We start from the raw sequence: 25,837 nt of genomic DNA on the forward strand, positions 1-25,837 counted from the left end.
TACCCGTCCCGGGCCCAGTGGCAATCAGGGCAGTGTGAAATGCTGAGCCTGCTGCCTCCTGCAGCCTTGACTGGATCATAGCCTCATCCTAGGTTCATATGTCTCCATAAGAAAGTGTTGTTTCACCTATCTCCAGCAGTGATGCTGGTGTGTTTGGATATAGGGGAAGGTGGGCTCTGATCTGGTAGAGCCTGGTTGCCTAGACGTGAATGCTAAAGGCATATTTTTGTAGAGCAGTGGCAGAGCTGTTTAGGGGTTGTTTGTCCGCAACTCTTACAGACTCAGTCCAAATAAAACACAAGTCACCCTCAGATTTCCCCATGTTTTGCAGAAAGCTGGACTGATTTTTGTGGCTCTGCAACATCCTCTGCTAGGGCTTCTGTTCTAAGAGATTTTAAAGTCAAGCCAAACAAAGTTTGGACTTTGAAAGTATCATTATTACCTACTGTTATGCCTTCTGATTCGTTTGAATTCAAAACGTAATTCAAGGAGCATGTACAGTCTTAGATACAAGGTAGAGGAAAGGCTCGAATGAGTCTCTCCTATTAGGAAGAGGCTTTGCAGGGCATAGAGGTGCTGGGTTTCTTATACTTGAGAAATATGAGCTTCTTATAAAGCTGTGAACATGATGAGAGAACAGCATGATTTGGGGACAGTAGCATTTTTTAACCCATCTTCATCATGCTGCAAATCAGAGACAGTTAGGTAATAAATGGGGCTGCAGTTCTGCTTTGGAGAACACACTGCATCTCCAAGCAGTACATGGCAGTGCTGCATGGCCAGAGGTCCCATGGCATGATCCAGTTGTGGTCACTCAGGCAGATCCTGCTCCTTTCCCAATAGCTGCCCTTGCCCCTGTGCTCCTCAGTGTCCCGCTCTACCCCTTGTTTGGTTTCCGTTTGCTGGTTTGTTATTTTGTTGGGTTTGTTTTTGTTTTTTTTTTTTTTACTTTATCTTGCACTATTTTACTTTTTTATTTTATTTTTGGATTTCGCTTCCTCCAGCCTACCCATCTCCCTCATTTTTTGTTTGTTTTTCTTTAATTCCCGTCATTCCTTTAGACCACCAACCTGGCTCCCACCTCCTCCAGTGCCACTATTTCCTTAGCCAACCCCGAGGTCTCCATACTAAATTACCAATCTACACTCTACCAGCCCTCAGCGGCGTCCATGGCTGCCGTGGCCCAGCGGAGCATGCCCCTGCAGACGGGAACAGCGCAGATCTGTGCCCGGCCTGACCCCTTCCAGCAAGCTCTTATCGTCTGCCCACCAGGCTTCCAAGGTAAGTAACAGCCTCGCCAGGTCGTGGCCGGTCGCCGCTCCCTCCCCGCTGCTGTTGCATCTAACTCTCGTTGGAAACAAGCTTCCTTAGTGCAGATCATGTAGTAGAAAAAATTGCTGGCCTAGTAAATAAGAGCAGTGGGGTTGTTGGAGAAGGAAATGTTGGCAACTTGTGGAAGACAATGGGTAGGAGGTGACTGGTCTGAAACAATGGGCAGACACTGGGAAGGAGTTGGGGGAGAACATGTGATATTTGTTGTCCTTTGCCTTGAACAGAAAGTCTGAGGCTCTTCTGCCTCGTTTTGCTAAACTTGAAAACTTTCCCCTACAACAACAATAAATCAGTACATAAATAACGAGTTCATCACTTCTCAGGGATTCAGTCATTAAAAGGGAGATGGATTCAGGAGGTTAATGCAGCAGGGAGGGTGGTGCTGGTGGGGATGAGGGTTTGCTCCCATAACAGATACTCATGACCATTTTTCAGTGCACTTCCTTTAGCTGCAGCCCTGCTGCAAACAGCTCTGCCTGTGTAAACCAGTGGCAGGTACCATTGGCAGACAGCTGGGGTGATGATCAGATTTAGCCGCTTGTCCTTCTCTTGACTTTACATGCTGTAGCAATTTGGAAAAACTAGATGGGTATCTGTACGAACTTGTCTAAATAGACTTTGGTTCAGCTGGTGCAACTTCTCCTCTTCGTTTTTACAAGCCTGTCTGTGCAGCAGTCTCTAGGCACTTGTTAAATGTTCTGCAAGATTATCAAAGCTCTTTTGAACTAGGGGAGTTTAGCTAGACCTCTTCTACATAGTTAAAATGCATCTCAGGGGTTTGACTTCAGAAATGTATTGCTAGAATATGTAAGCTAACATCTTCTGCTTGCTGTCTTCAGGAAGTTCTAAAGTGGAGGAGGTAGCACAGGCACAGGCACAGCACGCACTAAGGTGGTGGAGCGGCAAGCTTTCTTCAGCTCAGTTAGGCTGAGTCAGCAATCATTGGAGTTTGGGGTGTGCTAGATTACACGGTCAATCAGAGCCTTTTAAATATGAGTCCTGAGAAGCTGTGCAAGAGAAAATCACCTATTCCTGTGAAGGCTGAGGGAGTGCAGAGTTCTCACTTCCCATCCCACTCTCCCACTTTGGTCTAAAGAGAGCATTCTCACATAGCAATGGGTTTTGGCTGGTAAGGGCCATTTTCTGTTGTCAGACCAGATATTATGGGGGAAGAGAAGCCCTTCCCTCCCCTCTATTCCTTTTCTCCCTGTACATGTTACATTAAGATGTTTCCCACAAATTCGAGGTACCCTAAAAATATGAACTCAGTTAATCCCTTAATGTCTTTGTAAATGTCCTTTCTGCACCCTTACGCATGTATCATGTGTATCAACATTTGATAAACATTTTCGGGCTGGGGTGGAATATGTGGGACTCTGAGGGCCTAATTTTTCAGAGGGACTGAACACTGCAATTTAAGTGGACATCAGGAAGGGTCCTTAGGCACTTCTGAAAACTAGACAGCCCTTCTTAGCAGTGCTGTTGATAGCTAATGCTGTACCTTCTGTGCTGGTGGAACAGGGTTACAAGCCTCCCCTTCGAAGCATGCTGGGTATTCTGTTCGGATGGAGAACGCCGTTCCCATTGTCACTCAGGCTCCTGGGGCCCAGCCTCTTCAGATCCAGCCAGGACTCCTTGCACAGGTAAGGAATTCTGAAGACACTGAACTCGACAGGTATTTTTTTGTATTGCTTAGCTCTTGGAGGGTAAGCAGAGTAGCTTTCTCTGAGGGCCTTCTGTGGTGCAGTTTGGAGACTTGGGCAACCATATAAGGATCTCCAGAAATGTCCAAACCTCCCTCAGTTCATTGTTCAGCTCAAAGGCCATGTCAGAGTTGCAAAAGTCTCAGGGAAGATCATCTTCTGTCTCTCCATGGAATCAGTGGGAAGCCTCAGGAGAAGCTGTGTCAGGCCTCTGCTGAAGAGGAACCATCAATAACCTTCCTGCATGCTCCTAAATTTGTGGTCTCAGCAGTAGTTTTGTGGCCAGGAGTTGAGCTGGTGAATTGCATGCTGCTGATAAATATCTTCCGTGCTTTAAGTTTGCACCCTTCTGTTTTATAAGCTGCCTCTCTTCTCTTAAGTTGGGAGAGAGATGTATGGGGCAGAGGCAAGGGCCCCACAGCCAAGAAGCAGGACTTTTCAACAGGACTTGTTGGCACAATTTTCCAACATACGCTCACAGGAAAAGCGTAGTTCCTCCCAGGATAAAAACCAAATGGGAATGGGTACCACCGAGCACATGCACATCCTCAAGAGGAATCCCAGCTCCTCAAAAAGGAGAAGCAGTTCATTCCTCCTTGTGCTGGTTTCAGTGAATCTGCCCCTACTGGTTTCCACCTGGTCCCATGGTACCTCTGCCAATATCAGGCATGTTTTTGGCAGGGGGAAAAAAAAAAAAAAAGTGCCTAATAGTATCAAGTTGTGCAGCCTGGAAGAGATGACTTACAAGTCAAAAATGCGTGCCTCTGACTCCAGATTGGCTGATCTGCCATACCTCCATCAATGCCTGTGTGTTCATACGCAGTCAGGTACCAGCAGACTTCAGGGTTTATGCCTGTGTGTTGCATTGCTGGGGTAAGACTGTTGGTGCAGTTGCCTTTCTTTGCCAGCTGCCAATCGCGCTTATCTGGTGAAGGCAGATTGAAGCACAACGTGTAGCTAATGTGCCCTGCCCCTTCCCAGTAGCAGAGTCTTTGTTAGAGGGCTGTCTGAAATAACGAACCTATCTCTGTTGCAGCCTGTCGTAACAACCTACGTGGGACACCTCTCTTGTTTGGTAGGAAAGGAGAGCCTAAGAGGCAGGGGAAGCAAAAACAATGGCAAAGCGAGAAGCAGGCTGTACAGGCATGGTTGCGGGCACCGATTGCTTGTGCAAGAAGTCAGCCAAGGCAGCCGGTGAAGGAGGTGACAGAGCTTTGCACCCCCCTGCCATTCTGCCAGGCCTCCTGAGGTGTGCTGTGACATGGGGCTTGAAGGGGTGAGGGTCAGGTTTGAAGCATTCCAAAGGCAGCAGGATCCTGAAAGATCTCAGGACGTCCAGCTCCTCCTTTCTTCCTGAGGTGGCCTTGTTGGGGTCACCACAGAGACTGTGGGAGGGAGGGAGTGTTCAGGAGGAGCTTTGCTCCCAATTTCTGGCTGCCCTGGTACGTGAACTCCCATTTTATGGGCTGCCCCTCTCATACTTTCTACTGATGTTTTATTCACTGTCACTTCCACAAGGGAATTTAAGCTGATTTTGAGAAACATTCCTCACTTGCACAGATTTTTAATTTTTGATTTAATAAAAGAGAGGCAGTCTGCCTGTTGATGTATCTGTCTGTCTCATGCGATGAGAAATGCTAGCTGCCACTCTGATGGCAAGGTGCTCTGATTGATGCCGGTGGCATCTGGTGTCCGCGGGCCTCGCTCGGTTTGGACTGAGCAGCTGGTCTGATAAACAAATCTGTACCCAATTCCAGTTTTCTGAATGGAAAAATACAGCTTCTTTGTAATGCATTGTAGTCACATCTGATCTCTGAGCGGCTGTGTGTCTCTGTCAGCAGAGAGCTGTTCCTCTCATGCACAGCTGCTTATCTAATGCTCTTCAGACCGGACTCTGCAATTGCTCCAACTACTAGAGGGACTGTCCCCAGCAGAGAGCATAGCACCTCCGGAGCCTGCTTCTGTCTTTCCACCCACCTTATTTGTCCCCCTGATCAGGCGTGGTGCCACTCTTCATGCTTCCAGCACTGTGTAGTTCCATCAAGCTTTCTCCCCTGCCTAGCATGCAGCGCAGGTCGCTGTGCTTGCCCACTCAGGATGGCTGTGGCTGGCAAAGCCTCACTGCATCCCAGCGCAGCCAGCATCCAGCCCTCCCTGTGTGTTTTCTAAGAGACTAGCAGTCCTGGAGGAGGGACAGGGGAAGGAGCTCTCGGATCTGGAGGGACCCTGAGCAGAGGCAGTGAGGGATTTTGAGCATCATCTCTGGCAGTTGTGTGTCTGCAGCCCATGGCATGGAGCTAGACAGAGCAAGCAGCCTGCAAGATGCAGAATCAGTGGCAAAAGTAACTTATTTGTAACTTCTCTGGGTCTGTTTTCAGCCTCTCAAGCAAGTGCAGTCCACATACTGTACTCACAGAGACCAATGAAAGGAGACTGATCCTGTCTTTACTAATGGCTCTCTGCAGCTTCAGATCTCAAAAGAGACAAAGCTGCACAGTTTTCTGGCAGGCTTCCATGACCTGACCCAGAACTATCCCCTGTCCTTGAACAAGGCCTGAATTCTTGATTTTCTCTCCTTTTAACTCCTTCCCAACAACACTTCTTCCCACAAAAGTCCTGCCGCCAGCATTCAGAACAAACATGCTTATTCCATTAGTCGTCCTTGCTCTACATCCGAAGTGGGAGCTCCATCGCACCGGGAGACCCACCACCTCCTGAGCGCAGGGGCCAGCGTGGCACTCTGCCACAGCGGCACAATATCACAGTAATGCAATAACTGAGAACAGGCTGCGGCTGCCGGCGCAAGCCTCCCGTGTGTACGCACAGCGCAGCGTGCTAGTGGATCAGCCTAGACGAGTCTTATCTGCAGATTAAATGATTCAGTGGTCCTTACCTAATAAGTGAGGAATTTGTGCCTGGACCCTGACATTGCATCCAAATTTATGCACTGCAGTTGGGAAAGGAGCTTAGATTTGTTCAGTTTTCTTCCTGAAAAGGGAGGAAGCACTTTTCTCTGCAAGTAAATCCAGGTACTCCCCTGAGACTGGCTGCAACAGTAGTTTAGTCTCCTCTTTTAAATCAAAGCTGGGAAAAGAGGGAAAAAAAGAAAAGGAAAAAAAAAAAAGCTCTCAGGAGCCCTGTGACTGTCCATCCTTTGCAGATGTTGCTGGGAGGCCTCACTGGAGCAGCCTTTTCATGTAGCTCAACAATGTGGAAAATTACAAGACAGTCAAACTTTGGAGCAGAACTGGGAAAAGGGGTTTTTTTTTGGGAGGTGGGGGTTGGTTTGTGTTTTCTTTTTACTGGGAGATAGGAGGGGATTATGGGGGTAGTTCACAGGATTCTTGTGAGTACGGAGATGGGGACAAATGCATGCCTGGAAGAAGCCTCCCCTCTTTAAAATTTAGCCTGCTTAGAGCTATGTGATAACCCAACACAGGTCCAATATAGTGGTGCTGTTTGGAGCTAAAGAGGGCTATAGCCAGTACCCCAGCGTTCCCTGGCCCAGGCAGTGAGAAGCTACTGGAGCTGCCTCCAGGCAGCACAGAGCAAAGGAAGTTTCCCAAGTTAAAAAAACAATCATCTGACTCATGTATGGAGTCACTGGAGCAGGACGACCTGAGTCATGCCTGTGGCAGCGCAACTAGAGGGGTGGTTGCATAGCAGAGCGATGGCTCAACTCACAGGGCAGAGAATTCCACTCCTGCAAGAGGGACATCCGCTCAGACAAAGCCAGAGAGCGCAGGGAGAGGAGAGGCATGTGTTGGGTAGCCATGCACGGCTCTGCTCTGCTTTGGCCATGGGTCCGCCGGTGAGCTGGAAGCAGGCAACTGGGCTCCTTGGCCAGTGCAGCAAGGTGTTCCTCCTAAGGAGCACTTGGTGACCAGTACTCACTCCCTTTTGATATCCCTAAATTCCTCTTTTTTCCTCCTCGCAAAAGACTTGCAGCCCCCAGTCCTCTTTCCTGATCCTTGAAAAGTTCCTCTAAGTTCCTGAAGTCCTTTAGGGTTGTGTTGGGGTGGGAAGGAAAGTTGGCTGTAGGAAAGGGAAAATAACAATGGGACCATAGTGCAATGGCACCATTAAAAGGTGCTGAAGAGTTTGATGTTTGGATTTAAATGCTGACCAGTTTCAATCCCTCCCATTCCCAGTTTAACCTGAAACACAGCTTTGGACTGCAGAGATTTGTTTCCTCTCCTTTGCACTCTCTATATTGATAACTTTTACTGCATTTACTGTGGTTTCCTAACAGTATTTGTCATCTATGACTGAAAAGTGGTAAGAGCTAGGTAGTATGACCATGTTCACTATTAGAAGTCCCAGCTAACCATGAACCACCACCACACTCAGTGTATGGTGCCTCTTGTTAAGAAATTATTTTCCATCTCTTCAACAGCAAGCGTGGCCTGGTGGCACTCAGCAGATCCTGCTCCCTCCTGCCTGGCAGCAGCTGACCGGCGTGGCCACCCACACTTCTGTCCAGCACACAACCGTCATCCCGGAGTCCATGGCGGGCACCCAACCACTGGCAGACTGGAGGTAAATTGGAGGCACTTGGTGGCTCCCTGAAGTACCCACTGGTGCTGGAGGAGGCATGAGATGTGCCAGGGTGGGAGGGATGGGGTCCCACAAGGCTGCAGAGCTGAGGGGAGAAGGGCAGAGGCTACAGCCTGCCACCTCCCTAAGCTGAGAGGTACGAGCAGCTTCTCCATTCCCTGTCCCTGAAGCAGAGTGCCATGCCCACGCCACTTTGTTCAGACAATTCCCTGGGGAAAACGCTCCTTCCTAGGGGGCATGGGAGCCTAATGGGCCCTGGAGGAGGGTGACTAGGTGAAGGCAGTGGGAGTCTGTGAAAGGACCTGATGAAGAGCCGCTGGTTGCATTGTAAACGTGTGCCTGTCTCCTCCCTTTGCAGAAACACCCACGCGCATGGCAGCCATTATAACCCCATCATGCAGCAGCCCGCGCTGTTGGCTAGCCACGTGACTCTCCCTGCAGCCCAGCCCGTCAACGTGGGTGTTGCTCACGTCATGCGCCAGCCGCCCGCCGCTGCCACCTCCGCCAGGAAGAGTAAGCAGCACCAGTCGGCACCCCGGTGAGTGTGCACGGCTCCCGGCGTCGGCATTGGTTGTGGCGTCGGTGAGGCACGTGCTGGCGAGGGTGGTATTCACTGACGTCTGTGGGGCAAAACAAAGTTTCTTCCGTGGTCCACTAGTGATTAGATCATGCTTTTTGTGACTGGACTCTTTGCTGCTTCACCTCTTCTGCACTCGGGTCAGGAGAGCAGGGTGTAAAAGGTAGTCAGGCACATTTTATACCCAGTGAGCTTCATTTTCTCTGGGAGTTGGTGGCTGGAGAGTGGCAAGATGGGAGACTTGGGCCCCGTTCATACAGCTTGTTATGCCACTGTAATGACCTGAGAGCTTGTATTTGCTTGTAACTTAAAAATGTAACTGTATTCTCAGGTCAGCGTGGCGCAATGCCCAGTTGCCAAACCTTTTCTTCCCACATCATCGCAAAACACTCCTGAGGTGCAGTGTCTACATTTCCATGGGGTGGTGCACCTCCAGGAGACGGCATCTTCAGGAATATGTGCCTGATGTGTGCGCACGAGGTCTGCCCTTTCAAAAGCGGCAGGGTGATGATCTGTCTTCTGAGTTTTAATGCCGTGCAGAGTGGAGGACTGGGGCCCTCTAGCTCATAACGTAGGTGGTTGGCCGCTATCTTCAACAGTATACACCAGCAACAAATACCCACACTGTCCTTTTTATAATCATGGCAGCATAAAAGAGGGAGCGCTTCATAAGGACATCTCATACAGGGGCAGTCCTTAGACACCTAAATCTGTCAACTCTCAGTAGGACTCTTTGGCTCAGCAAGGAGGAGACTGGGTTTTGGTTCACAGTATGCTATGTGGCACAATTCAAATGGCAGGATTTTGGCAGTGCCTGTCACAGCCCTGTGATCCTGCCGAGAGGACAAGGCTATTTAAGATGTATGTGCAGCTGTTCTGGGGGAAGTCCTCTGGGCTGGGAAACTAGTGTATTTCTTTAAAAAAAAAAACAAAACAAAACAGTGGAAGGGAGAGAACCAAAATGGGTCACCACATGTGCAGTAGCAAAAACAGAGGAGCTTGTGGTTTTCCTGGGTGACTGGACTGGGGCCAGAGGAGCTCTGAGTTCACAACCAATTTGACTCTAGTTAAGAGGCCACTATTTAAATCCTTCCCATTTATCTGCTCTCTAAAGTTGCGTTTACTTTGGGTGGGCTCCAGCTGTCTTAGTCTGTTCGTAATGTAGAGCAGAGGCAGCTACGTCCCCAGCCAGCCAGCAAAAGAGAGCGCCTGTTGCAGCCAGTGTGCCTGTGCAGGGCCTCCCCTCTTCCTTCCCTCTCCAGGGGCAGAGGGGCAGTGTCCAGGAGTAATTGGACACTTTCAGAGCAACGAGTTTCTACGGCTTCATTAATTGTGACACTTTTGTAGCCAAATGAGGAAAGTGCTCCTTTGGAGAGGAGGGTACTCCACACTGCTCATTGGTATTCCAGAAGCACTGCAAATGCTACTGTGCAGCCGCTTGTTATGCAAAAGACCCTGTGTAAGTTGGTATAGTGGGATACGTCCATAATGACTTCCTTTTGATGGATGTCACCTATTCCTTTTGTTAGCTTTCAGGCCAAGCTGAACATGCAGCCCAGGCGCCACTGTAGAACAAAACCAGAACTTTGCTTCCTTTTTGGATCTGCAAATGTTCTGCAATAGGCAGAAGAAATAAAAAAAAAAAAAGAGGGGGGAAGAAAGAAAATGTAGGAAATTCGTTAAATGGGCTTTAGTCAGTGTACGTTGGTAAATATTCCCATCTGCAGACCTGTGCTGCGCTGCTTGGTGGACAGGTTCTGTGTTCAGATCTCTGATCCAAGTGGGCGCTTTCCAACTGTCAGGCAAGGAAGCCGAAGTTGGAAGATTCAGAAGAAAACAGCACTTGAGACTGCTTTTCTACTGCATAATAAAAATATGGTTCTTTTATTTCTGATTTATATATGCTGCCTCATGTGGGAATGAAATGAAACAGAGTGTATGTCCTCTCATCTGTGTGCTCTCATCCATGGGACTCCCCTATCCTAAAGAATAAAGCATTGGGCAGGAATTGTTCATTGAAAAGATTCTTAAACAGAAAATTAAATTTTCAGCTGAGAAGAGCAGTTTCCCTGATAAATGTTTGTTGTTTTCCACAACAAATTCTGATTTTACCTTTAGCTTTTTCTGGCCAAAAAAATATTTGATCACGATGCATTCATGCAGGATATGGGAGAAAGGGATTCTCATTTGGGTGGTTCTTCCTTCTGCGACAGCCATACTGGGCCTGCCTGTGTTTTCTATGTCCAAGCTGTGTGACGAGCCTTTACCTGCCAGTGCAAACTCCTGGGAGGCAGCATTTCTCATTTGGAAATTTTTAGGGAAAACAAAATTGATTTTTTTACTAAAAGAAACTACTTTTCAGCCAATTATATTATTAAGTCATGTGAGGCACTCTGTCCTTTGAAGAGGTGACTGTCAGTTTTGCATTTTTCCTAGACTCCATGAATCAGTGCCACTGAAAGAGACCAGAAACCAAAAGCCATGGCAACAGGCAACTTAAGCAAACCAAGTTTTAACCAAATAACAACCTTTCCCATTTCCAGAAATGCATCCACCTATGAAGTTTCATCCTCTCAATCCATCAGCTCGCCTCAGCGTTCGAAACGAGTGAAGGAAAACACACCTCCCCGCTGTGCCATGGTGCACAACAGCCCTGCCTGCAGCACCTCCGTCACCTGCGGCTGGGGCGATGTGGCCACCAGCACCACGCGGGAGCGACAGCGACAGACGATAATCATTCCCGACACCCCTAGTCCCGCAGTGAGTGTCATCACCATCAGCAGTGACACAGATGAAGAGGAGGAGCAGAAGCATGCACCCACCAGGTGAGCAGTGACTCTCTGCTCTTCTCTGTGTGCAGGAGAGAGAGAGACAGAGGCAGAGAAGTGCTGAAGCATCCCAGGAGCTGCTGTAGGGTCCCAGGAGCTACAGTGGGATCTCAGCACCTAGGTCATCTTTCATTTGAGAGGAAAGATGATGTGGAGGCTAAAATAGTAGCAGAGGACTCTGCAGACTTAGGTGATGCTCACGGCCATGCTGTACACTTGCTGTGTGACCTTGGAGAAGTGTAGTAGTCTCTCTGTGCCATAGTCTGTCATCTGTAAGAGGAAATAATACTTTTCTCTATCTCACAAGACTGTTGAAAGGAGACTTTAGAGATCCTGTGGTGATGAGCCTCTTTAAGTCAGATAGCTGTTTAAAACAATGATACAAAGAAGGGCTTGGAAGAAAGGTAGCTTAAAATAGCCTTTTCTCTTTCTAAGTGATCCAGGCATCTGTAAAGAGCATTAAATGACACCTTCCACATATGCTATTTTCCATAAAAAGGTCCTGAAAAACAGTTAGTGGTTGTGTCATAAACACTCAGTAGTGGTAAATACATCATAACGGGTTTGCTCCGTTCTGATTGTGTTGCCAACACATCCCTGAACTGTTGTCTTCAGTGGCAGAAACTGATTGCTTCTTGACTGACTCTGCAGAGAGGCATAGATGAGCCTATAAAGACCATGGTGACTGAGTTTGTTCCTCAGAGAATTAACTCACCCAAGTGAACAGTGTGGTCCGGGACCACTGCCACGGCTGATCATCTGCTGTGGATGAGAGAGGACTTAATTTTCCAGGACTGTTTTTTCAGCACCTTTCATCATGTGCAAGCACTCTAGGTTTTGCATCTGATACCAGTCACAAGATATCACTCTGCCTTATAATTTGTAGAGAAGTAGCCTTGCAAGCAGCTGAATAATTATACCACCTTTAGGTTGGTGACTGAGCTAGGAATATTTTAACCTTATCCCTCCAGTGTTGTTGAGAGAGAATTAATTTTTTGTTTATTTAGAACATGTTCCATGGCAGATTTACTTTTAATCACTGGAGTTATCTATCTGTATCTCTGCATCTCTGTGCTGTGGTGATAAGTGGAGCACTGCAAATGTGCACAGAACGGATGAGATGCATTTGGCCTCAAGAAGCTAAAAATCTGTAAAGAGGAGCCGTATGATTCAGGCTTCTAGAGCTGCAATTTCAACCTGGCTCCTGACAGCCACCACCACTTCCCATTCCCCTTCTCCCTACCAGTGAACTCCACCAGACAGCGAGAGAGCTCAGAGCCTCTCACGTTCAAGCTTGACATGAATGCAAAGGTGGGGGATTGATCACAGGACAGTGTAACATATTTCACCTTAAAAAAAAAATATTGTTACAGTATTCCTTAGTTTGGTAGGGGGAAGAAAGCGTGTTTCCAGAAAGAGCTGAATGAAGGTCCGCATGGTAGTCAGGTGGACTATAAATAAGGAGCCCCCGCTTCCAGGGCTCTTATGGGAAAGGAAGAGCAAGACAAAAGAGGTGATGAAAACTCAGGTTGTGAGGTTGAGCAACATGAAGAGGACAGGTGTCTCAAGGGTCATGGGAGCTATTTGTAAGCATGTTTACCCATGGTGCTGATCCCAGGCTTTGGGAAATAATGTGCAAATAGTTATAGGTATCATCTTCGGTCTCGAGGAAGATGGAGGGAAGAGCTGGGATCCTGCAGCCACTTCAGCTAATGGTTGTCTCCTTTCCTTCAACTTCGTTGCGGTCTGACCAGTCTCTTCAGTCAGCACCTCTCCAGAGAAACAGACAGAACAAAGTTCTGGAAAATGTCTGGAAATGAAGTTGGTAGTTTGGAGTATTTAAATATTGGGGCGAGGTCTGCCGAGGGGTTAGGAAAGTAGTCTCAGGAGCCAGACTTACATAAACAAACTGGCTTTGATATGACTAAAGGATATTCAGAACACGTTCCTGCCTGGGATCAGATCCCTGGCTACTTTTTGTATCCGTATGACATATCTATACAGAGTGCCAGGGCAACAGCATTTCTGGAAGGCCAAAGCTGAAGAGCTAGATTTAATTTCTGAGCCGTGTAGAGACATTTCACTTGGACACAGGCTGTTCTTGGGCACCTTTTGGAATTCCAGAGTGAGTTAAATTGCCTGTGCGGATGTAACCAGAGCAAGTGGAGAATTAGGGGCAGAGACACAGATGGAAAACAGCATGTCCAGAACGAGAATTTTTGTTCAAAGCCTCCATGAGAGTGAAACCAACTCAGTCGGTGCCTTTTGACCTGGGCATATATAAGACCAGATTCTCAGCTGGAGTAAGAATGTGCCCTCCAGTCAAGGAAGCTGTATCAGCATTTAATGGCAGTGAACTTTGCCCCTGCCAAAGTTGAGGTCTTTATCATTGAAAACACATCACATTTAGGAAAGTACCTCCAAGTTTCCTTATGTATATTTCTGGCTCCAAGAAAAATGGGAGTGACAGTGAAGTATGTTCTTTACTGTAACTGGTGGCCAAATGTTCAGGATCTGAGTCAAAAATGAAACTGCGAAGAATGCATTGTCTCACCTATATTTATGCAAATATTACCCTGTTGGGCAATTGCTGTGGTGTGGAGGTGAAAAAGAAAGAATAACTTGAAACATGCTATTGGTCACATCCTAACAATATTAGGTTTTTCTAGATTAGAGTACTGAAATCACACGGGACTTGTCAGATCAGTCACAGTTAATTGTCTGATCCCATCTTATTCGTGGCAATGGCATCTTTATATTAACTTCACTGACATTGGATCAGCTCCTGAATTTGCTACAGCACTTCTTCTCCAATTTCCCATGGAGTTAGATGTTTCTCTTTAACCCCCGAGACTAAAAATATTTACCTTATTGATTGCTCAGCTAGGAGAGGTTAGAGCTACTGTGGTTGTGAGAAGTAGGAGATCCTTTGACGATGTAAGAGTTTGTAAGTCTCAGTTTAAGAAGGACTGGTAATGCTGATAAAGTATGACACTGCTGATGCAGTAAAGGAGCCCTACAACGTGGATTTAGTCTCACAGGAAAGCCTCTCTCTAATACCACAGCAGCAGAGAGCGCTTTTCTAGTACAGAGGATGCAATTTTTTTATTGGAAAAAAAAAATCTGAATAATTCGATGTGATATGGGCAGAATTTTCCTTTTCCTAATGAAAAGCACAGATGTTCAAGTAGGATATTTATGAAATACCAGTTGACAGGGCAGGCAGGACAGCATGTTGCTCGTTCTTTGCTCACATGTGTTTTGCCCTGTTGATGAGTGTAGCTTGGTGTAATCTTTTTAAAATCAATAGTCATCTGGAAATGTTGGGCTCCTGTTGGGTGAAGGTGTTGGGGAGGTGGTGGGAGGTGGCTCTGGGGGACCTGCTTGATGGAGCCTTGTCGAAGGGGGCCACCTACTGGGCCCCAGCCCAATGCCTGGGGCAAAATCACAGGAGAGGGACCTCAAATACAGTTCAGCAGGGACCATCCTCCGTGAAACAGTCAGAGATTTTCAGGGAGCAAATGCCTGATTTAAAAAGTCAGTTTGTCAAAATCAAGGCTTTTTGCAGGCTGCATTGGGATTTTTTGTAGTAATATCCCCAACACAGTGAAGTGTACAGAAGCTTCGAAACTGTAAAAAGGTTTTGACTTTTTTTTTTTAAGGGGAAGAAAGCACTAGGTGATTAACTAATTAAAGGGAATATTTCTCTTTCTGGTTTACTGGAATTTTTTTCTTCTTTCAAAATGTAAGGAAATAATAGAAAACAAATTTTGAAATGGGCAAAATAAAAAGAGAATATTTTTATTGACTGAAACCTGGTTTTTGATGCCCACAAAGTTTTTCATGTGCCATTTTGTCCTGTAGAACAGTAGAAAAAAAAATTGCATATAAAAAGCACAGGAAACAGTTTTGTAACCCTGTTTTTTTATCACCAGTGAATTTCTAGACTCTCAATTCAGCATCCTTTATAAAGAGACTATATAGGCCAACGAGGTGTTTACTGCTGTGCTGTAAGATAACACCCTGACTGTTATTTACTATGGAAAGAAGAATTTGGGTCTAACTGTTATCTATAAAGCACTGAAGAAAGTAAAAACAGAGCACAAATTTGATATTTTTCTTATAAATGTATTCCTCTTAAGCTTCTCTACTTGCTCTAGCAAGAAAGTCAAGCAGACAGACAGACCAACCGTGCAACTGGGGTCACAGTAATAGGAGCGCGTATTCCGCAAGTAGCAAGTAGTAGGGGTTAAGTACTCCCCAGTACACAGCTTCACATGGTGCAGTGTTTTAAATGTAAATCCTCCCTTGATTAAATATTTCTGAAGCTTAGAAGTGGAGAAAAATAAAGCAACAACTTAAACACAGAGCAGAGAGGCACAAGTGCACCCTGGAATGCCTGAATTGTGGCTGTGAGGGAGGGAGAGCATGCATGGTCCTGTGAGAGGGATGCGCCAGGCTGAACTGGTGACACAGTGAGGGTTATTTCCACTCCTGCCAAGGGCCACATGGCAGAGCAAGGCAGGAGGAAGGGGTGGAAGGAGAGGCAGTGGAGGTGCCTGTTGTGACATGCCTACTTGACTTCCCATCCAAGCAACAAGTGCAACAACCAAGGAAAACACGACTTGTTTTGAAACAGTATATTGATGGCCTTGAGGTGGATGGTTTTCAGGGTGCTTCCACCCCAAAGAGGAAGGAGAGCCCCTTACTTCCCCACTGCCTGCTCTGTTTGTGCTGGTATCATAAGTAACACCTCCCCAGCTTGGCTTTCCATGGCTTTCTCACAGTAGTCCCTGTCTTCCTGGGCAAGAAAGACTGACTGCAGCTGTCATGTGGGCCTACTGAGTAACTGTGTCACTGGGCATCTTCACTGGCACAAAATTCTTGGAGTATTGTGGGTTTTTTTCCTTCTTCTTCTTGAGATGGTAAACTATACAGTGAGGTCTGTGTGACTCTCACCTTTATAACTGAGCGTGAACTGATGAGAGTTGTTAATTTGCCATATTCACATCTTAGTGCAATGGTGGTGAAGCCTACTTCAGAGGAGTTTCATTCCCCTTGTACACAGAAATTGCTGGCAGGCACAAACCAGGTGTTATTGCCAACTTGTTGATGTGCATGTGTGAGGGTCAAAATGCCATTTGTAATTCTCTTTTGACATCTAGCCTATTGTGGCGATGTTACGCTGTGCATAGTAATGCACTGACTCTGCATAGCAATACGTTGACTAACTGCAGTCATCTAGTAAAAAGATTGCTGCCTTCCGTCTCCAGAAGACACACCGACATGCAACTAACACTTAAAATAACAGAGATAGACAGTAGCTCTCTCAGCAAACCTTCAGCAGCCGGACCTTTACAACCTGTTAAGCAATTCAGTGTATATGAGTTAAATAGCTACAGCATGTGCTGTGTAGTCTAATAAAATGGCCTCAGTGTAGTACTTGGTACATATTTCTTACCATCACAAATTCACAAAGAAGGTGAGAGCAGATTAACAGGTCGGGATAGAGGCTGGGCTGAAGAGAGAGGGCCATGTCCTCAACACTGAGCTATGCATCGCGTAAGATTTCAATGTGAAGAGAGCGATTGCAGTTGTAGTGTGAGTTTTCGTTGGCTGACTCTATGCTTTCCTAGAATAGGTGGATTATTCTGAAGCAGCAAACTGAAAAGGTTGCATGTTATTAAGTTTTCAGAGACCTGGAACAGAGTTTCTGTGATGTGATGTAAAGCTAACATGCCATGGTGTATATGGACATGGATTCAAAGGCACAGTTGTGCGATAGCTGTCTTCTTCCCCCAAACTAGAAGGCCATGTTGGTGACCTTGAGAGCTGAAAGCCTCTGTTGCTATAGCGTTAGCCACACGGAAAGGTTTGTATCTCTTTGGATGAACTGCAGGGTGAAGAGTTTCTCCCAATAGACACCATTTGCTTTTTCTGGGATTCTGGTGTAACTCGAGATATTCAGGGAAAAAAAGATCCTGTTCATGCAGTGCTATCACATACCGAGCTTTTCGGCTGGGCCTTCAGCAAGTAGAAATCATCTCAAGTTGCATTGTTACAAGAACTGTTAGCCCTGTCCTTGTCTTTGGCTGTTTAGGTGTTTTCAACTTTGTTTAGAGAACTAATTCAGGATTTTCTTTTCCTTAATTTCCTCTCACTTCTCAACATTTGCCTTCAGCACCTTTGCATTAACCGTATCTCAGATGCTCACCTTAGTTTCTTGCCCAGTGCCTGTGCACAAACTGTCTTCTCTTTCCTCTATCAGGCTTTTCCCTGAGGTCTTTCCTTGCTGTGGAGAATAGGGACCCATGTCTGTCTCTCTGCTGTGCTCTCACAAGGGTGATGTATGTTAGAGATCTGTCTCCGAGACTTGCTTCTGCGTGTCCGAAGGCACAGTCATGCTCTGTGTCTGCACGTTGGACAGAGATGAATCGTTTTGTGTCCAAGTTTGAGAACAGACTCTTTGGGACCAAGTGGGAATGGCCTACCACTCATAAACTAATAATAAACTTACAAAGCCGTGCATATTTTTCCAGCCACTGTTCTGAAAGGGAGGATGCAGCTCCAGCCAGTAAGGGTTAAAAGGCCTTCCTGACTTATTGCTTTTCAGGCTGTGTAGATGGATTTGATGCCACTTTGGTAATCTTCCCCCCCCTCCTTCCTCTGCAGCATTAAAGTATACCTACCCACGTAATGCAGGCAGGCACACAAGCTGACCAGGAACACGTGCTGCCTCTCAACAGTACTAAATCACGTGTGCTGCTGCTACTGCGCTTGCAGGAGGGAAAGCAATTACCAGGCTTGGAGTGAGCTTAATAGGAAGGGAGCAAAACTTAGAATAGTATTTTTCTGTGTAAGCACAAACATCCCCAAAAGCTGTGGCTGAGTTTTAGGAATACAGTAAGCTTGCTGAGTAGGCAAGTGCTGTGTCAAGAGGTAAAAGCTCTCGGTCTCAATAGTTTGTGAGCAGGGCAGGCAATACATCAGCCTGGACCTCACACAGATACCTCCTGCATTATTGTGAGGCTGGGAGAGCAGCTGAGTCCTCAGAGGGAGCGAGGAGGATGACAATTGCTGGCTAGCAGGAAGGCTTTGAGAAGGGGGAGCAGTAGCTCTTCTGGGTTGAATTTGCGAAAGCCCCCATTTTGGCTTAACGTGCATCTCTAAGCCTGTGAATCAACTGATTTTCAGTGTTCATTGGACCTTTGATGCTTTAGAAATTCCTACCCTTAATCTCTCGGGCAAGCTATGGTACAGCAAGTGCCGAGCTCCAGGCATGGAAATAGTCCCAACTGACTTCTCTGCCTGCTCTAACATTAACCGCAGTTATTGCCTTTCCTAAAGATAAAAATCCAGCTGCTTTCGATGGGACTCCTTGTGCGCTTGAAATGATGCAGCCTGCTGAATGGAGAGGCTAGTCAGTTGGGCCCTAATCCTGCAAATATTTACCCATGTGCTTCAGCTCTGTTACTGGAATAGTCCAGCTGGCTTTGGTGGATGACACGTATTAGTAGTGCTGAGCACTTGCATAAAGCCTGGCAGGACCATGGCTCTGGTCCTTTTCAGTTTCCCATCCATGAAATGAGTTTAATATCCTGCTACAGTCCCTTTCTCTGGAAGGGTTTGGGTTTGGGGTCACTTACTTGTTTAACCAAACAGATCTACTTGATTTTCTTATTGTAACTGAGGAGCTGTAACACTTTGAAGGAGAACACTCCTCATGGTCCCTGCTGTGACAAGCCCTCAATCAAATTGGTGAAAAATAGGCCCATTTGAAAACAATAAATAGCACAGATTACACAGAAAAATACCTTTCCAGTTCTACTGCTCAGCCTTCCCATGTCAAGTGTCAGCCAAGAGCAAGTATTTCCAGTTCAGCAGCTCAGCCACTTCTGTAAGGGAGGGACTGTAAAAGAATAGCCAGACCTTATCAGTTGTCAGAAAACTCTTTAGTGACTTGATTTTTCTTTATAAAATGTAATAACTGTCAGAGGTAAAGAATATATATCTCTTCCCAACTGGCAGCCAAGGGTAGCTGCAAAGGGCAAGCAGTGTGGATACTCATAAATGTGTGATTACAGGCATTTCTGCTGAAGGAGAGAGGAATATTGATGCAGTATTCGTCATTTTTATTGGCTTAATATTCTTCTTTCTTAGCACCATATCCAAACTGCTACATCTTTCTTCACATACAGTAGCTGTCCATCTAAGGCACTCTGTTGCTCTTTCCATTTCTAATCCAAAGCTCTCCAGCTCCTTGTGGAAAGCTAGAATATGAGGGCTCACTGTCGTACACCTTCCCCGTCAAAAAGATCGCTGCCCCTGCAAGAAATGCTTTCCAGATTGCTATGTAGTAGCTTTCCCTCCTTCTCCATCATCTGCCATGTTTCAAGTGTCAGTGCTTTAGGATAGCAGGGGCCTCTCGAGACATATTTTTCACTGTGCGTAGAACAACATGCTCATGTGTCCTTGTCGGGGCATGCCAGGATCCTGTGATGATAGCCCAGGAAAAGTCTGCGTGATGGTAACTTGTTTGTCAATGCAGCACCCCAAGGCGTTCTTTAATGGAGGAGATGGTGGCTTTTCGGTGACAAGTCTTGGGAGCGAGATGGGGAGTTGCAGCTTGTGAATGCTCACGGAGAGGCTTTGAGACAGACTTGTTGAAGGGAACCCACCAGTGCTCCTTGGAAGGAAACCATTCTCAGTGTCTGTTCCACCTTTCCCTGAGTAAGAAGCAATGCTGAGATGAGGGAACAAACAGCTCCATCACAGACTGAGACCGGATTAATCAGTTTTTCCCTGGACTGGACCAGACAGAGTTAGAGAACAGAGAGGAGACTCCATGAGAAAAGGATCTTGCTCTTTTTATAGTGCACACTCAAGAAGTTAAGAGATGGATTCCTCTTTCTCCATGGCATTTCTGTTCCTGTTGGGGCTGTTTCCACCATTAAGCCTAATTACTTAGCTTTTTATGTGCTATCCATTTCTTTTCATCATTTTAAAAACTTCAGTTGCCATAACAACATAATGCAATCAGTGAAACATAGCAGCTATTTTCTGTAGTCAAGGTCTGTGCACTGTCAAGGATGTGAGCCATTTAAGCAAATCTTCACCATCCCCCTTCCTCCCTCCTCTTTCTCACTCTCTTTTTCTCCCTAAACAAGCTCATAACAGAAAGGAAAAACCATCAGAAATAATTAGACACAATAGCAGAGCAAATCCCAATCGTACTCAGGCAGTCTAGTCTAATGAACTTCTAGCACTAATCCTGGATGTGTTGATGTTCCTTTTTAATCACTTTTTTGATGTCATGGATAGATTAGCTGCAGCAGGACCTTGATAATCCACATTAGAGTCAGGAGACCCAGTGCTTATTTAGAGAAAGAAAGGAAAACCAAAAGCTTTACATACTTTGCTCATTTTTTCTTCATTTCGTTCTTCAGTTTCAAATGCTTATTGAGAATATATGCCCATTGTACTGTATTACTAAATAGAATGGAGTGTATTTTGTAGATTCACAGGATTTAATAATGAAAAGTCATAGCATCTATTATTAAATCATTGCTGGAAGGCTGGGAGAAACCGCCACGTTTTTGTGTGGGTGGTAAGACTCGCAACAAAGCATAGTATAACTGCTGGGCTTCTACTGCACACATATATAAAAAGCAGTCTGAAAATAAATCTGGCAGTCTGGTTCAGTGCTATTCTAAGCAGTGTGAGTATAAGATCTATCCACAATGTCTTACTCACTCCTTGACCTCCATGAAGGCTTTCCTGGAATAGCAACGAGTGAGTTTCGAAGCCTGGGATTTGGCTTAAGCAGCCTCTCTGTGGCGGAGGACTGAAGGGTGTGCTTTGCCTTTGCGGAGCTAGTCTGCCATGGGCAGAGTCTTCTGGTGGCTTCCAAGTCGATCATTGTCTATTCACTCTTTCCACTTTTGTGCTTGTATTTCAGCACCTTGTCCAAGCAAAGGAAGAATGTCATCAGCTGTGTCACCGTGCATGACTCTCCCTACTCCGATTCCTCCAGCAACAATAGCCCTTATGCCATGCAGCATCGCACAGGGCAGAATAACGGGAACACCTATGACACCAAAGGGGTTCCAGAGACTCACTGCAGTGGGAACCCCCGAACGATCATCGTGCCACCACTGAAAACCCAGGCCAGTGAGGTGTTGGTAGAGTGCGATAGCCTGGCACCAGGTAAATTGCACCTCTTCAGTCAAGAAAATTAGTAAGAAATAAATGATTTATCTTGGAAGAATCTCATTGTTCGGTTTCATTTTGTTTGTTTGTTTGTTTTGTTTTCCAAAGAAACCGTGCTCCTACCCTTCTCTCAAGTGACACATCTGTTCTTGGGAGCCATATTGCATTATTTATGTGCCCTGGTACACTCAGGAGTCACAGGGGCAAGTGTCGTTCCCAGTTACTTCTGTACAAACCCGAGAACAGAATGCAGCCTTTAGCTCAACATTTGACATGAAAGGCTCCAAAATGCAAGTGTGAACCTTTGCTGCCTTGCCTTTCCGTAGGTTTACTGTAAAACTGGTAAGAGATTGAAAACACATGTGCATTTTCATCCAAACTTGTTGACGTTTCTGGGAAGAACATTTCCCCAGGATCTTCATTATGGACTGATGAGGTTTGCTCATCCAGAGCCTCTGCAATGCTAGGTAGTACCTTATGTTGAAAAGGGGCTTATGGTGGAAGTCCGGCCTGGAGCAATTGGCTTTCAGCTGCTTGGCAGTCCTTTCTTTTAATGAACTGCTGGTGAACACAAAGGCTCAGAGGGTGAGCTCCTCACTAGCTCCTTCTGCCTCCCTTCCTATTCACCCTGAGGTCAGCCAAGGCAGGGCTTTTTCGTGCTGTGCACACTATCCTTCCTCTCCTTGGGATTTATACCTGCATCGTACAGTTCTGCTGGCAGAACAGCTTCTCACACTTCTGAAGGATCTGTAAAGCCTTCTCCGGGCCTGGTTTGGGTCCAGGTATCAGGTCTGCTTGTCTGCCTCTAGGCTGACCATGTATTTGAAGCACTACTGAGATATGCTGTTAATTAAGAGAAATCAGTTTCTTATCCTGCTTCTGTTGTGTCTCCTCCCAAAAGCCACTCTGGAGGAGATTCAGTGAGGAAAAGGTAGGGTGAGCAATTAAAGAATGTGATGTAAGCTACAAATGTGTTTCCTTTCCTGGCACAGTCACCACCAGTCACCACTCATCCTCCTACAAGTCCAAGTCCTCCAGCACCGTGACCTCCACCAGCGGTCACTCTTCAGGGAGCTCGTCTGGAGCCGTTGCCTATAGGCAGCAGCGACCAGGAGCACATTTCCAGCAGCAGCAGCCTCTTAATCTAAGTCAGGTAAGTCAACCAAGACAAATTTTGGTGGTGTGTCATCCATCTGTAACCTACCACTCCTCCAGTATGGGCTGTCCAGTTCAGTCTAATGATAGTTGGGCCCCATGTTGAGTTTGATCGGCTTGTTTCAATTTCACAGACCTTGATCTTCCAGCTCAGGCAGTAGAGGTAGTGCAGATCCCACCCCTGAGTGGGCTGGTGGTACTCTTACCGTGTGTTTTGAAGTCAGATGATCGAACAGTGTGAGTGGGAATAATGTGAGAGAGAAGGTGCAGTGTCTCAGACACAAAGGAGTGGAGCAGGACTGTGCAGGAAGGACTGAATTCTCCTGAGCTATAGGTAAACATGGGGAGAGTGTCTTCCAAATGAAGGGAGCGCATCAGCTCAGCTGTGGGATTGGGAGAGAGGTCCCCATCAGATGTGACAAGGCAAAGGAGAGCCTCTATGCATATACATGACCGCATGTAATGAATTTGATCCATCCTGTGGTAAACCTGGGCTGAGATCTGGGCAAGTCTTGTTACTTGGCAGCATACAGTTCTCAAGATGTTTCATAGTCTGTCATCAAAATACCCAGGGAGCTTCCCAGGAGCTTCAGTAAGTAATGCTCTTTTCACATACGCACCTCTGCCCTGAGGTGAGGTGAGGTGATGAGAGCAGGGAAGTTACAGCACAGTTGCCAACATTTCCAGAGGAGAAAGTCTTGGAGAGCTCAGAGGACAGCGCTGGTTTGCATCCAGAGCTGAATATAAGCAGAACTGTTTGTTGGGGGTTTTTAAAAATAATCTGAGGGAGAAGAATATCCCCTCCTCCTCAAAATGTAGTTGAAATGTAAAAGTTTAAACAAACTTGAAATAATAGTGAGTGAAAATGGAGGAAGTGGGCAAGATACTGTTTCCAAGAGTAGGGGAGGAGTATGGCTGCCACATTTCAGACCACAATGACAGCACAGGGAGTGCCTACAAAGAGGATCAGAAGGCTTGGAAGAGTAGAAGGATATAACATGGAGCATTGCCCTTCTTGCTTTCTAGTTCCTACTTTATTGGTTATTTAATACCCTGACTACAAATGACCGCGAAAACTCCTTGACATTGTTGTGCAGTGCAAAAAAAAAAAACCTTAGAAAATCCCTGAAAAAGTACATTACTCCTGTCCCACTGCAAGAAATTGCCTGTGCTCCAGTAATTATAGCAGATTACAAGAGAGTACCAGGCACCTGCAGGATCTGGTCGAGCCAAGGGTTTTATTTTTAAAAAATAAAGTAGTTATTTTACTAACTGAGGAAATTATAACCACAGAGACCCAAACTGAGCAAAAATAAATTGCCTGTTCCAGGCATAGTTAGGCAACTTGATTCCTCTGAGCTATCAGTGCACCACATTTCGTCAGCAGAGAGCTCGCTAACAAAAGCCGTGTGTTGTGTGGTGTTAGTGAATGACAAGGCCAAGCATCCAACGTTGGGTCTTCATGTTAGCAGTGCCAGCAGGTTGTGGCTCAAAGTGGAGGACTCTGTCGTCCTTTTGAGGGGCATTTTGGTGAATATATGAAACTATAGGGTCTTCCTAGGTTTGGGAAGGACCCTTTTCCGTGATCTGTTTCCAAGGGAAGACAGGTGCTGAGGGTATCAGGAGGAGCACTAGGGACTTCCCTGAGGCTGTCCTGGTGTCGTAGGGAAGCTCCCCGACACCACTGAGGAGGTAAAGAGCCGTCTCTTGTCTTGTAACTGCTTATCACTGTTGCTGTCTTTATCCAGGCCCAGCAGCACATCACGACCGATCGCACAGGGAGTCACCGAAGACAGCAAGCCTACATCACTCCAACGATAGCTCAGGCCCCGTACTCTTTCCCGCACAATAGTCCCAGTCATGGTACAGTTCATCCTCACTTGGCCGCGGCTGCCGCTGCTCACCTGCCCACCCAACCCCACCTCTACACCTACACCGCCCCTGCTGCCCTGGGCTCCACGGGCACCGTCGCGCACCTGGTGGCCTCCCAAGGGTCTGCGCGGCACGCCGTGCAGCACACCACCTACCCTGCCAGCATTGTCCACCAGGTCCCGGTCAGCATGGGCCCGCGGGTTCTGCCCTCACCCACCATCCACCCGAGTCAGTACCAGGCTCAGTTTGCCCATCAGACCTATATCAGTGCTTCTCCAGCCTCCACAGTCTACACTGGATACCCACTGAGCCCCACCAAGGTCAACCAGTACCCTTACATCTAAACACTGGAATAAGGAGCGAGAGACGCACCCATCCTGGGGGAGTGAGGCGGCCGCTTTTGTACTGAAGAACATGACAAACTAACAATGCAATGGGAGGCTCGCGTGAAACTTGAACGAAGGAGACTTTAAGGAAGAAAAGAAAAAGAGGAAAGAAGGGGGAGAACCAATTCTACACTTTTTATTTAAAAAAAAAAAAAAGAAAATGGAAAAAAAGAACAGAAAAAAAATAAACCACAAAAAACCACCGTTCTGCACCAAACTAGAGAGAGAAGCAGAAGGACCCTCCAGTGGGTCCTGTCTTTTGAAGAACTTCACCAATAGACTTTTAAAGGTTATTTTCATCCAATAGTGAGCTACATTTAGAAATTTGTTGTCCAGAACACCTAAAATGAAATCCATTAGGTTTTTAATCCAGTAGGTATATGGATTAGGGATTTATCCAGCATTTCAAAAGGTTTGTGCCCCATCTTTGCAGTGGTCTCTGTATCCCAAAGCATCCATAAGGTTTTGGGGTTTTTTTTCTGGAAATAGAAACTGGGTAAGGGAGGCTGAGGGAGGAGGGAGAAAATGTTGTCCCAGTGCTCTAAATTTGGATCTAGCACTGCTACGCTTAAAAAAGACGTGGGTGAAACGGGCCATGCAGCACTGGTCGAGAGCAGAAGCAATGGGGATGTTTCTCCCTTTCCTTGAACACACTGGATAAATCCCTGAGAAATGCTGTTCCTAAACAAGATCTCTAATAATGTACGTTGGATTTCAGTTGCGTTTCATTTTATTTTATTCAGAAATTTTCCTTTTCGATCCCTAGCCGTTTTAGTATAGGAGGAGACTTTTAGCTGCCCCCCCCCACCCCACCCCCCAGTAGAATGTAGCACTATACAGGTCATACGCCCTTTTTACTATTTTTGTGTTGAACTTCAATGATACCAATAGACTATTCCTCAATGTGATTGCACAAAGAAAAGTGATATAACATAGGCATGTAACAAATGTGATTGTCCAGGTATGTACGCGTGCGTGCGTGTGTGTGTGCGTGCGTGTGTGTGAGCGCGTGCAGATGCTGCCTTCTCTCTGTGGTGTGTTCCTCGGCACAGCCATTACAACTGTCACAGTCTTAGTTTTACATCATTCCCTCGTAGTGCCTTACCGAACTACAGATGCGGTTTAAGGGTTTACTTCCACCGGTACTCCTAGAAACTGACTGAGGCTAGTCGGAATTTACTCTCAGCTCTTTTTCTTCTTTTTTTTTTTTTTTTTTGG

General features: G+C 46.4%; 1 protein-coding gene across 6 annotated transcripts in view; it reads left to right on the plus strand.

Annotated features, from left to right (window-relative positions):
* The window catches only part of HIPK2 (homeodomain interacting protein kinase 2), a 130,762-nt gene extending 105,722 nt beyond the window's left edge, over positions 1 to 25,040 (plus strand). For 4 of the 6 annotated variants that reach the window (XM_086754577.1, XM_086754600.1, XM_086754585.1 and 1 more), the window contains 8 exons: positions 1,062 to 1,281; positions 2,854 to 2,975; positions 7,432 to 7,574; positions 7,951 to 8,130; positions 10,713 to 10,994; positions 20,956 to 21,203; positions 22,199 to 22,359; positions 24,110 to 25,040. In XM_086754577.1, coding sequence (XP_086610703.1) covers positions 1,062 to 1,281; positions 2,854 to 2,975; positions 7,432 to 7,574; positions 7,951 to 8,130; positions 10,713 to 10,994; positions 20,956 to 21,203; positions 22,199 to 22,359; positions 24,110 to 24,577 — 1,824 coding nt within the window. In that variant the 3' untranslated portion in view covers positions 24,578 to 25,040. The remainder of the gene's footprint in view (positions 1 to 1,061; positions 1,282 to 2,853; positions 2,976 to 7,431; positions 7,575 to 7,950; positions 8,131 to 10,712; positions 10,995 to 20,955; positions 21,204 to 22,198; positions 22,360 to 24,109) is intronic. The other 2 variants (XM_086754606.1, XM_086754611.1) reach the window with 1 other exon arrangement.
* Positions 25,041 to 25,837: the final 797 nt, after the last annotated feature.

Source organism: Chlamydotis macqueenii, chromosome 1 (genome assembly GCF_036417535.1).
Source record: "Chlamydotis macqueenii isolate bChlMac1 chromosome 1, bChlMac1.mat, whole genome shotgun sequence".
NCBI classification, from domain to species: Eukaryota; Metazoa; Chordata; class Aves; order Otidiformes; family Otididae; genus Chlamydotis; species Chlamydotis macqueenii.